Genomic DNA, 13,447 nt, shown 5'->3' with positions numbered 1-13,447 from the left:
AGAAGGAATTTCTCCCTCATATCTGCTTCAAGGTCTTGATTTAGAATCCAGTATTCACATTCAAATCTTTTATGAGTTTAAAGAACTCGGTCTCGTCTTGTGTCCAAACACACCGCACCGTCTACTTCAGGTGACTGTAAATACACAAAAACTGTTTCCATTGCAGTTTTGCGAAATATTCCTCTTTTAAATTGCCTGAAAAACCACAGCGATATATGGAAGTTTTCGCGAAATTAACGTGTTTCCATTGGGCGTATTTTTAATGCGCAATTTCAATTTGAGCAATTTGAAGCGTAATGGAAACGCGGCTAATCAAAGCTTGAGACTTTGGCTCTTTTTTAGAACATTTGTTTGGTGGAGAATCTAAGCAAGAATGCACAAACTACCTAGCCAGATTTCTTCTTGATGTTAACTTCTGTAGCTTGACTCTAAAACTCATATGGTGAGACAAAGATGGTGATTTTGGTGATGTATCGGCCCAGCAGTTCTCCGCGCTCCAGCTCGCTCATCTCCACCTGCAGGTCCAGTGTGGCCGGGCCAAGAACCGGACGGGTCAGCAGGAGTTCCCCCGTCTGACGGTCTGAGCGCCTCACGGTGAAGAACCGGCGAGCTCGTCCTCCCAGCAGAGCGAACCTCAGCGAGTCTCCGATCATCCTCACGGCGGAGACCCGGAACACGACCCGAGGAGCCGAGAGCACGGACACCACCGACAGGTGATGGTGGGACACGGAGCTGGGTGTCTGAGAGCAGGTCCTGCTGGACCCGGGGCAGGGGTTCCTCTCGCAACGCCTGAGAGCACAACAACACTTTCACAGATTTCTTTGTTTTAAAGAGCTAGTTCACCAAAAATGAAAATTAGCCCATGATTTACTCACCCTCAAGTCATCCTAGTGTATGTTATTCTTCTTTCAGACGAATACGATCGGAGTTGTATAAAAACAATGTCCTGGCTCTTCCAAGTTTATAATGCCAGTGAATGGCAGTATGTTTTTTGAAGTCCATCAAAGTGCATCTATCCATGATAAAAGTGCATCTATCCATGATTAAAGTGCATCTATCCATGATAAAAGTGCATCTATCCATGATTAAAGTGCATCTATCCATGATAAAAGTGCATCTATCCATGATAAAAGTGCATCTATCCATCATAAAAGTCCATCTATCCATGATAAAAGTGCATCTATCCATGATTAAAGTGCATCTATCCATGATTAAAGTGCATCTATCCATGATAAAAGTGCATCTATCCATGGTAAAAGTGCATCTATCCATGATAAAAGTGCATCTATCCATGGTAAAAGTGCATCTATCCATGATAAAAGTGCATCTATCCATGATTAAAGTGCATCTATCCATGATAAAAGTGCATCTATCCATGGTAAAAGTGCATCTATCCATGGTAAAAGTGCATCTATCCATGATAAAAGTGCATCTATCCATGATTAAAGTGCATCTATCCATGATAAAAGTGCATCTATCCATGATAAAGTGCATCTATCCATCATAAAAGTGCATCTATCCATGATAAAAGTGCATCTATCCATGATAAAAGTGCATCTATCCATCATAAACGTGCATCTGTCCATCATAAAAGTGCATCTATCCATGATAAAAGTGCATCTATCCATGATAAAAGTGCATCTATCCATGATAAAAGTGCATCTATCCATCATAAAAGTGCATCTATCCATGATAAAAGTGCATCTATCCATCATAAACGTGCATCTGTCCATCATAAAAGTGCATCTATCCATGATAAAAGTGCATCTGTCCATCATAAACGTGCATCTGTCCATCATAAAAGTGTATCTATCCATCATAAAAGTGCATCTATCCATCATAAAAGTGCATCTATCCATCATAAACGTGCATCTGTCCATCATAAAAGTGCATCTATCCATGATAAAAGTGCATCTATCCATGATAAAAGTGCATCTATCCATCATAAAAGTGCATCTATCCATGATAAAAGTGCATCTATCCATGATAAAAGTGCATCTGTCCATCATAAACGTGCATCTGTCCATCATAAAAGTGCATCTATCCATGATAAAGTGCATCTATCCATCATAAAAGTGCATCTGTCCATCATAAAAGTGCATCTGTCCATCATAAACGTGCATCTGTCCATCATAAAAGTGCATCTATCCATGATAAAAGTGCATCTATCCATCATAAAAGTGCATCTGTCCATCATAAAAGTGCATCTATCCATGATAAAAGTGCATCTGTCCATCATAAATGTGCATCTGTCCATCATAAAAGTGCATCTATCCATCATAAAAGTGCATCGTCCATGATTAAAACTTTATCAACTAAAATAACTAGCTTCCGGCAGACGGCCAATTCCGGCAGACGCATCGATTGCATGATGCATTGACGAATGCAGAAGCTCAGAGGAAAGAGCAAAACAAAACACCAGTCATGAATTAGAAGTCTAAAACGAGAATTTTTAAAGAAAAATGTGGGAGGAGCTTGAGCTTGTTGCCCAGCCCTGTTTGATTGAACCACGAGAGGCGTCAAAGCTTACGCTACTCCTACATCTATGTCATTGATCGTTGTGGCGAGCAGGACGAGGTCGAGGGCCGTGGGAGGACGGCACGAGGCCGGTGGCGTGATTGCAAATGAGCGACATCTGCGCGACGCACCGGTCTCGCATCTCTCACGGAGGAGCGGAAGCATAAAGGAGGAGCGACGACAGTGAAGAGGGAGAGAGGACAGGCCTGATTTTATTTGATGTTGTGTTTTCTGTTTGGTGTTGCCAGCAGTCGTCCGTGAGGGGCTGCTGGCTTTTACTTTCATTTTGTATTTGTTTTATTTTGATTAAATATGTTTGAATGTCCGCCGGTTCCCGCCTCCTTCTTCCCGTAACATCTGAATCCCGTTACATTGGTGCCGAAACCCGGGAGGAAGGAGGGACACGCTGTCGGAGAGCCCTCGCTGCTGGGAGGTATCGCGGTGCTGAGGAGGTCGGGCAGCACGAGGGAGCGTCTGCCGCCGATTGCTGCCCGAGGCGATGGTGCTGGATCGAAAGAAGATCTGGTGGGACGGAGAGCTCGCTGCCGTCCTCCTGGGTCGAGGAGGGATGGCTGCCATCCGCGAGGGAGCGGAGGAGTCGCTCCCGTTCGCCGTGGGCCGGAGCCTGTTGCCGTCGGCCATGATGGGGGCGGAGCAGGGGACGGGAGGCTCGCTGCCGGCTGCCCTCGATCGGAGGAGCCATCGCCGTCCGCCAGGAGGCGGAGGAGCGTCGAGCCGTCCCCCAACGGATGTCCAGTGCCATCGCATGGCACCGCGAGTGACTCTCAGCTGGTTGAGGACCGAGCGGCAGTGTGTCCGGGAACCGGATCAAGAATTTTTTTTTTTTTGTTTGTTTCTCCTCTCTCCCCTCTCTCGTCTCTGTCGCTCCTCATGCTTCCGTCTCCTTTTCTCTCGCCTCGTCTGTCCATACCCCCAGGTACCGCAGCCGCCGTGATCGGTCCCCCCACGGGAGGGGGGGGGGGGGAGTAGGCGCAGCCTCGGTGGTACCCCCCGGCCTGCGAGGGGCGATGGGGGTATGTGGCGAGCAGGACGAGGTCGAGGGCCGTGGGAGGACGGCACGAGGCCGGTGGCGTGATTGCAAATGAGCGACACCTGCGCGACGCACCGGTCTCGCATCTCTCACGGAGGAGCGGAAGCATAAAGGAGGAGCGACGACAGTGAAGAGCGAGAGAGGACAGGCCTGATTTTATTTGATGTTGTGTTTTCTGTTTGGTGTTGCCAGCAGTCGTCCGTGAGGGGCTGCTGGCTTTTACTTTCATTTTGTATTTGTTTTATTTTGATTAAATATGTTTGAATGTCCGCCGGTTCCCGCCTCCTTCTTCCCGTAACATCTGAATCCCGTTACAATCGTCAAGTGTTACTCTTGATCGATTGCTGTCTGATCGATTGCTCCTGCCTGTCTCGTTGCTGCTGCTGAGTTGGCTTGCGTCTGTAAGCTTTGTATATCTTTCTATTTTGAATCATTATTTACTATCATTCCTTGTTGTTTATACTGCTAAATATAGCTTACTCAACATCACACATTAACCTGCCATCGCTAGCTTCAATCTAAATCGTTATTGCTAGCACAACATGCTAGAAATTCGTTAGCCTGTTAGCGTGCCATCCGTGCGCTTTTTTATTTATTTTTCTCTCGCGCCTTTTACGAGTCCATCAAACCTTAGATGAGTAAGATCAGTCAACAAACATGATAAAAGTGCATCTATCCATGATTAAAGTGCATCTATCCATGATAAAAGTGCATCTATCCATGATAAAAGTGCATCTATCCATCATAAAAGTGCATCTATCCATGATAAAAGTGCATCTATCCATGATTAAAGTGTATCTATCCATGATTTAAGTGCATCTATCCATGATAAAAGTGCATCTATCCATGATAAAAGTGCATCTATCCATGATAAAAGTGCATCTATCCATGATTAAAGTGCATCTATCCATGATAAAAGTGCATCTATCCATGATAAAGTGCATCTATCCATCATAAAAGTGCATCTATCCATGATAAAAGTGCATCTATCCATGATAAAAGTGCATCTATCCATCATAAACGTGCATCTGTCCATCATAAAAGTGCATCTATCCATGATAAAAGTGCATCTATCCATGATAAAAGTGCATCTATCCATGATAAAAGTGCATCTATCCATCATAAAAGTGCATCTATCCATGATAAAAGTGCATCTATCCATCATAAACGTGCATCTGTCCATCATAAAAGTGCATCTATCCATGATAAAAGTGCATCTGTCCATCATAAACGTGCATCTGTCCATCATAAAAGTGCATCTATCCATCATAAAAGTGCATCTATCCATCATAAAAGTGCATCTATCCATCATAAACGTGCATCTGTCCATCATAAAAGTGCATCTATCCATGATAAAAGTGCATCTATCCATGATAAAAGTGCATCTATCCATCATAAAAGTGCATCTATCCATGATAAAAGTGCATCTGTCCATCATAAAAGTGCATCTGTCCATCATAAAAGTGCATCTATCCATGATAAAGTGCATCTATCCATCATAAAAGTGCATCTGTCCATCATAAAAGTGCATCTGTCCATCATAAACGTGCATCTGTCCATCATAAAAGTGCATCTATCCATGATAAAAGTGCATCTATCCATCATAAAAGTGCATCTGTCCATCATAAAAGTGCATCTATCCATGATAAAAGTGCATCTGTCCATCATAAATGTGCATCTGTCCATCATAAAAGTGCATCTATCCATCATAAAAGTGCATCTATCCATCATAAAAGTGCATCGTCCATGATTAAAACTTTATCAACTAAAATAACTAGCTTCCGGCAGACGGCCAATTCCGGCAGACGCATCGATTGCATGATGCATTGACGAATGCAGAAGCTCAGAGGAAAGAGCAAAACAAAACACCAGTCATGAATTAGAAGTCTAAAACGAGAATTTTTAAAGAAAAATGTGGGAGGAGCTTGAGCTTGTTGCCCAGCCCTGTTTGATTGAACCACGAGAGGCGTCAAAGCTTACGCTACTCCTACATCTATGTCATTGATCGTCAAGTGTTACTCTTGATCGATTGCTGTCTGATCGATTGCTCCTGCCTGTCTCGTTGCTGCTGCTGAGTTGGCTTGCGTCTGTAAGCTTTGTATATCTTTCTATTTTGAATCATTATTTACTATCATTCCTTGTTGTTTATACTGCTAAATATAGCTTACTCAACATCACACATTAACCTGCCATCGCTAGCTTCAATCTAAATCGTTATTGCTAGCACAACATGCTAGTAATTCGTTAGCCTGTTAGCGTGCCATCCGTGCGCTTTTTTATTTATTTTTCTCTCGCGCCTTTTACGAGTCCATCAAACCTTAGATGAGTAAGATCAGTCAACAAACACGGTGAGTCATGTCATCTTCTCCTCTTATTGTCACTTGCTCTTCATGTAACATGTATAGCATATCCTTCTCTGTCAGCACAGGATTTACATGTGGTAAATGCAGGGAGATATTCAAGCTGACAGGGAAGATTTCAGAACTAGAGACGAATTATTGTTTTTTCCGAAGTGTTAACAACTTAGTGTTAGCTAATAATTGTTGCAAACTGGAACTACCAACAAAATAATAGTGCATTGAACTGGGTGTCGTTACACTACATCCTTATGCATCGCTTTCTGCCAGGACTTTTACGTGCTTTTCCCAAACCACTGAAGTGACGTCGTCGTCCGGGTTAGCAGTAACATGAGCCGTTATTTAAATAAACTCCTGATGTTCTTACAAACTTTCCAATGCCTCGTTTAATGAGTACAGAACCTATTTGTGCTACTGTAGAAGTTTGGTGCCATTCTGGGCATTATTAGTGCGGTAATTTACCAGATACACCCCTGGATCCGTTAGCGCCTGCACTAAACCATCCGGCTGATCTAACGTCTAACTAAATAAGCTCTAACTTTAATAATGTTCAACCAAGGGATAAAGGCTTCTGGGGGGGTGTTCGGCTCGAGGTCATGGTGCAAAGGACACTAGGTTGATTTTTACTCCGAACCATCCCTTTAAATAAAGATGCTTCGTAGACTGTTGCTTACGTTGGAGAGGTTTTGGCGTAGCTGGCGTTCCTAATCTGTGGACACTCCACTCTAACACACTGAAAACCCCCGTAGGTGTTGATGCAGAGCTGGTCACGTGTGCAGTTGTTCTGCCTGGTTCCACACTCGTCGATATCTGGAAGGAAAAACAGGATCAGAATCGAGACTGTAGTGTTTCCCAAGTGCATCTTTTAATGTTACTGAATGACCTTTGCAGTTCCGTCCATCACGGGTCAGGTTGTAACCGGCAGGACAGAAGCATCTGTATCCACCAGCAGTGTTAACACACGTGTGTAAGCAGAGACGGCCCGCCTGCCCCATGTGGAACAGCTTACACTCATCTATGTCTAGGAGAAAACATACAGGAACAAGCAGATTGAAACAAACACGTCATTGGACGGAAGAAGAGTATTTGTGTCCCTAGTGAAAAGATCAGCATCGAGAGAGACCAAAAACATCACAAGCTGGTGAAGAATAAAGTGGCCATGACTAATAGAAATGGGGTGTTTGCCATCGAAGACCCGTCGCAAAATAACGGGAGAGATTGAGTTTTGAGCTTGACCAGTACGGGTTTCTTTATTTGGGATTTCAATCTTTGACCACTAATAAACTGTGTCTTCCTTGAGTGTGTTTGGTGACAGTGATGGCTGAAGAAGTGCACCTGTGCAGATGCTGTTATCTCGGCCGGAGATGGAGAACCCCGGCTCACAGGTGCAGTGTGTCGTTCCCTGGATCTGACTACACCTGGGCTGGCGGAGGAAAGCGGACGAGTGGGACTGAGGCAAGGAGGAGGCTTCGCCATCAGGGGACGTGTTCATTACGTTCACAAAAACTGCAGAGAGAATCCCCATTTCAAGAGCAGGTAAAGTGTCAGTTGTGCACCAGAGACAATCCTCAGATCAAAACATCTCAATGCACATGCAAAGAGTGTATAGAAATAATGTTTAATAACGTCAAACAGAATAATGTCAAAAGTTCTCACCGAGAGTATATTCAAGCAATACACTCTGACAATTTTACTAAAACAAATGCAAGTTCTTGTACAAGTAAAAACACCTCTTGAGTGCCATGAGCTACTGCCTGCTGTCTTGAAACCCTCACAGAACCTTTTTTTAACAATCGAATTAAAATTGCAGCTGTTTGTCAGCGCATGTATATCAGGAACAGGTGCGTCTGATTGCACAATATTTTGTAAGTTTACTGGAATGTCAGATTCTGTGGATGAGTGTTTGGAATTTGCTGAACTGCTGCTTGATGTGAAAAGGACTTCGACAGGGATCCACCACTGACTAGAGGGAATGTTCATTAATAATTAAATGATTCAATTAAAATGTGTTTTTGTACAAGCACTCAAACAAACAACAAATTGCGAAAGCAAACACTTTGGGGATTATCCTTTAATCCTTTAAGTGTGATCTAAGGTGAAGGTTTATAATGTTTCTACAGCCCTGATCCCAGATGAAGGACTACTGAACATGCCCAAATATACTCTCAAACGGCCTCTGTTTGAGGGGTATGAACGGATGCTAGCCATATGTGATGTGGCGGGATCATATTTCACCTTTGATTGATCAGCAGACATATCTTTAGGTGTTTTTTCTTTTGGCATGTGGAGATTGAACATAAGCTGTAATTTGATTTTCAAGGGTATAACACAACATTTTACAGTTTTGCCAGATCTCACTGGCTATATTTTGAGAGCTGGTTTAGGGAGGATAAATATGTTTGTTACAGCAGTTTTGGGCCACTGCATCATTTACTGATGTTTAAACGTGTGTGTCTTATTCATCCGAGGTGCAGTTCAGAAGTTTATTCTTTGATAGGCTTGGTAACATCTTTTTATGTCAAAAACGGGGCCTGTAAATGTGCTCAAAAAAGCTTCTGATGAAATGCAAACCAACATGTGGGCGTTGGAGAGTCGCAGGAAGGTCCAGCCCAGCCCTGGCCACAGAAACAGCTGAATCCATTCACCTCGTCTCTACAAGTTCCTCCGTTGGCACAAGGTGATGACAGACACTCGTCGATATCTTAGAGAGGAGAGAAAGACAGTGAGGATTCAGAGTCTATAAGCAAAACCATAACCGAGAAGGTAAAGTTGCTGTAATGTATGTATGTAATTCGGTCAGATTCTTCTTTAGTGCTGTCACAGAGATGTGTGTTTTCTCACTGCATCCGCTTCAGTGATTCTCCCTTCGAATGAATGAAGTCTTGAAGCTACACAATATGATGACATTCTACACTATTCTGTGCTTCAGCAGTTTGGAGAAGGTCTTTATTTGCTCCAGCATGTCAACGTCTCTGAGCACAAGACAAGTTGATATACATGTGGTTTAAGTCTGGTGCAGAAGAACTGGGCTGATCTGCCCAAAGCCCAGAGAATCTCACCAAACACCTTCAGGATCAACTGGAAAACCAGCCCTTGACCTCACTGAGCGTGTCTGAACGGAGCAAATCTTTGTTCAAAATCTAGTGGAAGAACAGAAGCTGTAAAGCAGTAAAGACAGGAATTCATGCTTTTGAAATGAAATAATCAACAGTCAGGCCTCACTCATCTCATCATCACTCACTTATCGCTCATCTCAATGGTGTTTAGGGGCTCACGTCTGGGCTTTGTGTAGTAAACCGTGTCTATATGGACCTCGTTTTGTGCACAACAGAATTTACAATGGAAAAGCAAAGACTCTCCACAATCTGCTGCAACAAAGTTGAAATCACAGAATGCTGAATTCTAGACCGCTGGAAGGGACAGTCCTAATCTGTCAGATAGTGGCAACATTTTGTCCATTGAAAACATGCTTACAGCACCTTTAAATACAAATGTAAAGAGTTTATCTTAAAATTATAGAGTATGTCATTTGAAAAGTGTACAGGTTTTCAAGAGAAAACTTCTCTAGAGTGGAACAGAAAGATAGTTGTGATGACAGAGAAGATGGAAGGTTTCCACCAGCCGTTTGTATGATCTTAAATTCTAGGGTTCACACAAGGGACGTACAAACTACTATTCAGTCTGTAAAACTCAGTAATTAAAGGGTATTTAAATAGATTATCCCCCCAAAATAACACTTCTGTCATTATTTCCCCAACCTCATGTCATTTCAAAGACTTTTTAGCTTTTATGTTTTGTCCATTCAATAAATGTTAACCTTAACCAGTCCTTTGTGTTTTGCAGAAGAAAGATATGCATACAGGATTAGAACAACATGAGGTTGAGGAAATGACAGTCTAATGACTTTCAGTATCACAATATTATGTTGCACCATGTGTACTTTACACTAAATGTACAGTGAGTTACTGAATCTAAGCACTCCTTAAACCCGTGCTGTTCCTCAATACGATCATTACCACATCCACAATACTGATCATTACCACATCTGCGCACTAAAGTTGAGTCTACTTACCCGCATCTATGTGTTAAACAGGGGTTCGGGTCTGGTCTTATAGGTTAGTCAAGTTCTTACAAGACTCTGTAAATCATTTCTGTTAGGACTTCACTTTGTGTTGACATGCTGGAAGAGAAGAGGACCTTCACTAAGCCACTGCAGCGCAGCTGGAAGCACAGAGTTCTCTAGAACGACATTCTAGAGCATTAAGTAAGTAGAGTTACTTCAATAGCCAAACATGTTAATTAGAAGCAGGTGTATCGCAAACATTTGGCCAAATAGTGTATTTCAACTTGAAATGGCATTTAAAGACATTCTTTTTCTGATAGAATCTTTCAAATATTTTTACAACTACAGAAAATACCAAGAGGAAAATGCACCTGGTTTCCTAGAAAGAGCCATTTTTCACCCACAGACTGAGACGACTGCCCCTCAGAGACAGGTGGCACTGAGGAGGCTTTAGATCAGAGGTCTTCAATCCTGCTCCTGGAGGGCCACTGTCCTGCAAAGTTAGCTCCAACCTTAATCAAACACACCTGAATCAGCTCATCAAGCCCTTCAGACTCGCTTGAGTACTCAAAGGCAGGTGTGCTGAAGCAGGTTGGAACTAAACTCTGCAGGACAGTGGCCCTCCAGGAGCAGGATTGAAGACCTCTGCTTCAGATGGACTGAATAAAGGAGTGTTTAAGTGCGGACACCTTTGCAGAGGGGCTGATGTCCACTCCAGCTGAGCGAGTCTTTACACTGTCTCGTCTCGGAGCCCAGCAGCTCGAAGCCCGCGTCACAGATGAAGTGCACTTCATGGCCAGCAAACAGAGTCTTCCCCAGCTTTCTGCCGTTCACAGGAGGCTCCAGCTCAGGGCAAGTGACTGTGGAAGACAACAGTAAACAGTGTGCACGCTTTAAACTAAATTAAGCATGTGTGCTTCATGTTATTCAGTTTGAAGTGTCATTTACTTACAGTTCTTTGGTTTAGCGGGCCGGCGTGCAACACTGTCATGCAGGAGGTTGAGTTTCTTCCTCAAAGTACGAAGACTCTGCAAGTATGAAGATTCCTGTGATGAAAGCAGTTTGTGAGCCTGTTGAATTGAGTTCTGTAGGTCTCGCTTACCGGGACAGTCCTAAAAAAAACATGCATGTTACCATCACTTGTTCAGATCCATACGGTAGCATCCAGTACAGAAAAAAACAGGCTGTCGTGGCTAAAAGAGATCAGGCATTATATTTCATAAAGAATCCACTTGTGCCTCACTCTACAAGCGACCCGGCGCCCGGTGTCTGAACCGGTGTCTGTGGAATCAGATTCAGAACCGGACCTCTGCTTATCATAACGAAGAAACATCATCAAGATTGGCCTGTTTTACGACCCAAACGAGTTTAGAAAGGACTAAACTTTATTCACTCTTAAACAGACAAATAAGGCCTTTTTACTCCTATGCATCATATATGACCACTTGAGAATGAATGGAAATGTGTAAACATGATATGTTAGTTTGTAATATTTTGCCTGTGTATTAAGACAAGCTGTAAACCTACTTGGTTACTCAGGATTTCAGATGAACTGTGTTTGTGCTCAGAGTAATATTATAAGAATACTGAAACGTTTACCCATAGCCTCCCTCGCCTCCTGTTTAAAGATCCCTGTCTAAGAACACAAAGGTTCAGATTCAGGTTCAGGTTCAGGTCTTGTATTTTCATTCATCAGACGCTCAGCATCAAACCGGTTCTGTGTCTCATCAATACAACTTCCAGCAAAGATCCACTAAAGCCTCAACAAACTGCATCAGGACATTCTCTTTTAAACGATCCAGAAGTCAAGTATAGGCTAAAGCTTAGTCTGATTAAGTGATGATGACCTAATTAAGTAAGCAGACAGTAGGCTACTGATACTCTAATGACTGCTAGTTGACATGTAGTAGCACAGTTACTCATAGTTAGTAAAATATCTAAAAGTGTTACCCACAAATTTCAAAACGGTCATAACGTTACACAGGCTGCCCAATGTTCAAAACATTGCATTGTGCATTCATTGTCTGTATGAACATTACTTTAATCATCTTCAATGACATTAATAATAACTATCAACAAAAAAATACAGTATAGGTAAAAAGTGAAGCACATTAAAACTTTACTCCTTATATATTTCCATCAACCATCTATAGTAGATTTATTTGTCCACAGGTTCTCATTACAAGGACCTGCATACATAGCATAATGACAAATCTGAAACCATGGTCTGGAAAAGTGGTATATAGGACCCTAGAAAGAGTGTCTGAATGATGAAGAAATATTAGATTCCTAAAATGTTCCACAGTAATTAGTGTCAATGAATCTCGATCTCGTTATCATGAAACTTTGCTTGTCTTTTTCCTTAAAACGACAAAGATTGTATTTCCTTTTATTGTTTCTTTTTGACTTATGTAAGCAGGATAAATATTTGAACTTCTTGAAGAACGCCTGGTTAACTGAGAGAGCAGCCGTGTTGGAGACGCATTAGTAGCGGTGGGCAGTAACAGAAGCTGTTGATGTTCGGGTAACAGTGTTCTCTTTAAGAGTACATCAAAACATTCCATGTTGTTTATCCTCAAATCCCTCTGAATAGAGTGGTTGTGTAGAATGTGCAATAGTCACACAGTAAGCCTACAGTCTATCAGACTGAAAGACTTTTCACAATTTTATATCAAGATTTTATGTCAAAGACAAGAACTTAAAAATATATGGACTCATTTTTGTATATTTTATCATACAAGAAAAAAACCTGGACTGGTGCTGCTGTTAGGCTTCCTACAAATTCAGATAAAATCAGATGCATTTACAATAAAAGATACTTTTGCAGTAGCTTGTGAATAATTTGATACCATCATCTCGTTCTGCATTATAATAATAAAAGAGTGGCCAAAATACAATGACATACACATGCGTTTAGCTTTAACCCTTGACCTACTCTGAATGAACTCCTTTGTACTGAAACGTGACTTGAGCAATTGAATCTAACAACTGTGTTGTCCTGAGACAGGTCTGTTAGTTGGCTTGCAGTAAATATCATAGTGAACTCCTACTCGTTGCTCTTTTTCAGGTTACAGGATCTTGAATTACACAAAAAATAAAGCACTAATTTTCTGTTATTTATGGAATACTTAATAAATATAACTCACCTGAGCCAGCATTGTATAAACTTGACAGATAAATATTGAAAGGAGTATAGAGTATCTTCGGTTCATCGTCTTCATTGAATCGTTGAGTGGATACATTAATTATGTTAATAAATGCCTTTGTGTAGTGGATTCTGTCTAGAAAATGCTGCGTATCTGTTTCTGTTGAGCTCCAAATTCGTTACCGGCTCAGCTTTAAAACCCCCTCAGAATGAGACTGCTGCTGCAAGAGGATTTTTCTGAAAGCAAGCACTGGATTTTTCCCCCATAAACCGCAGGTCAGTTGGTGTATTTCAGGGGTGCAAACAGCGCGCTT

The 13,447-nt window shown here is 42.1% G+C and overlaps 1 protein-coding gene across 1 annotated transcript; it reads right to left on the bottom strand.

Moving 5' to 3' along the window:
• Positions 1-428: 428 nt before the first annotated feature.
• Positions 429-13,146, bottom strand: LOC308694402 (fibulin-7; the record flags this gene model as incomplete). Its single annotated transcript, XM_081371906.1, has 8 exons — positions 429-789; positions 6,600-6,735; positions 6,809-6,946; positions 7,261-7,431; positions 8,501-8,626; positions 10,678-10,848; positions 10,941-11,100; positions 13,135-13,146. The coding sequence occupies 8 exons, from the start codon at positions 13,144-13,146 to the stop codon at positions 429-431; spliced, it is 1,275 nt and encodes a 424-aa protein (XP_081228032.1).
• Between the last annotated feature and the right edge of the window lie 301 nt (positions 13,147-13,447).

Source organism: Scardinius erythrophthalmus (assembly GCF_964197995.2).
Source record: "Scardinius erythrophthalmus genome assembly, chromosome: 8".
Taxonomy (NCBI): Eukaryota; Metazoa; Chordata; class Actinopteri; order Cypriniformes; family Leuciscidae; genus Scardinius; species Scardinius erythrophthalmus.
The sequence above is the reverse complement of the archived record's forward strand: the minus strand, read 5'-3'. Positions and strand labels throughout refer to the sequence as shown.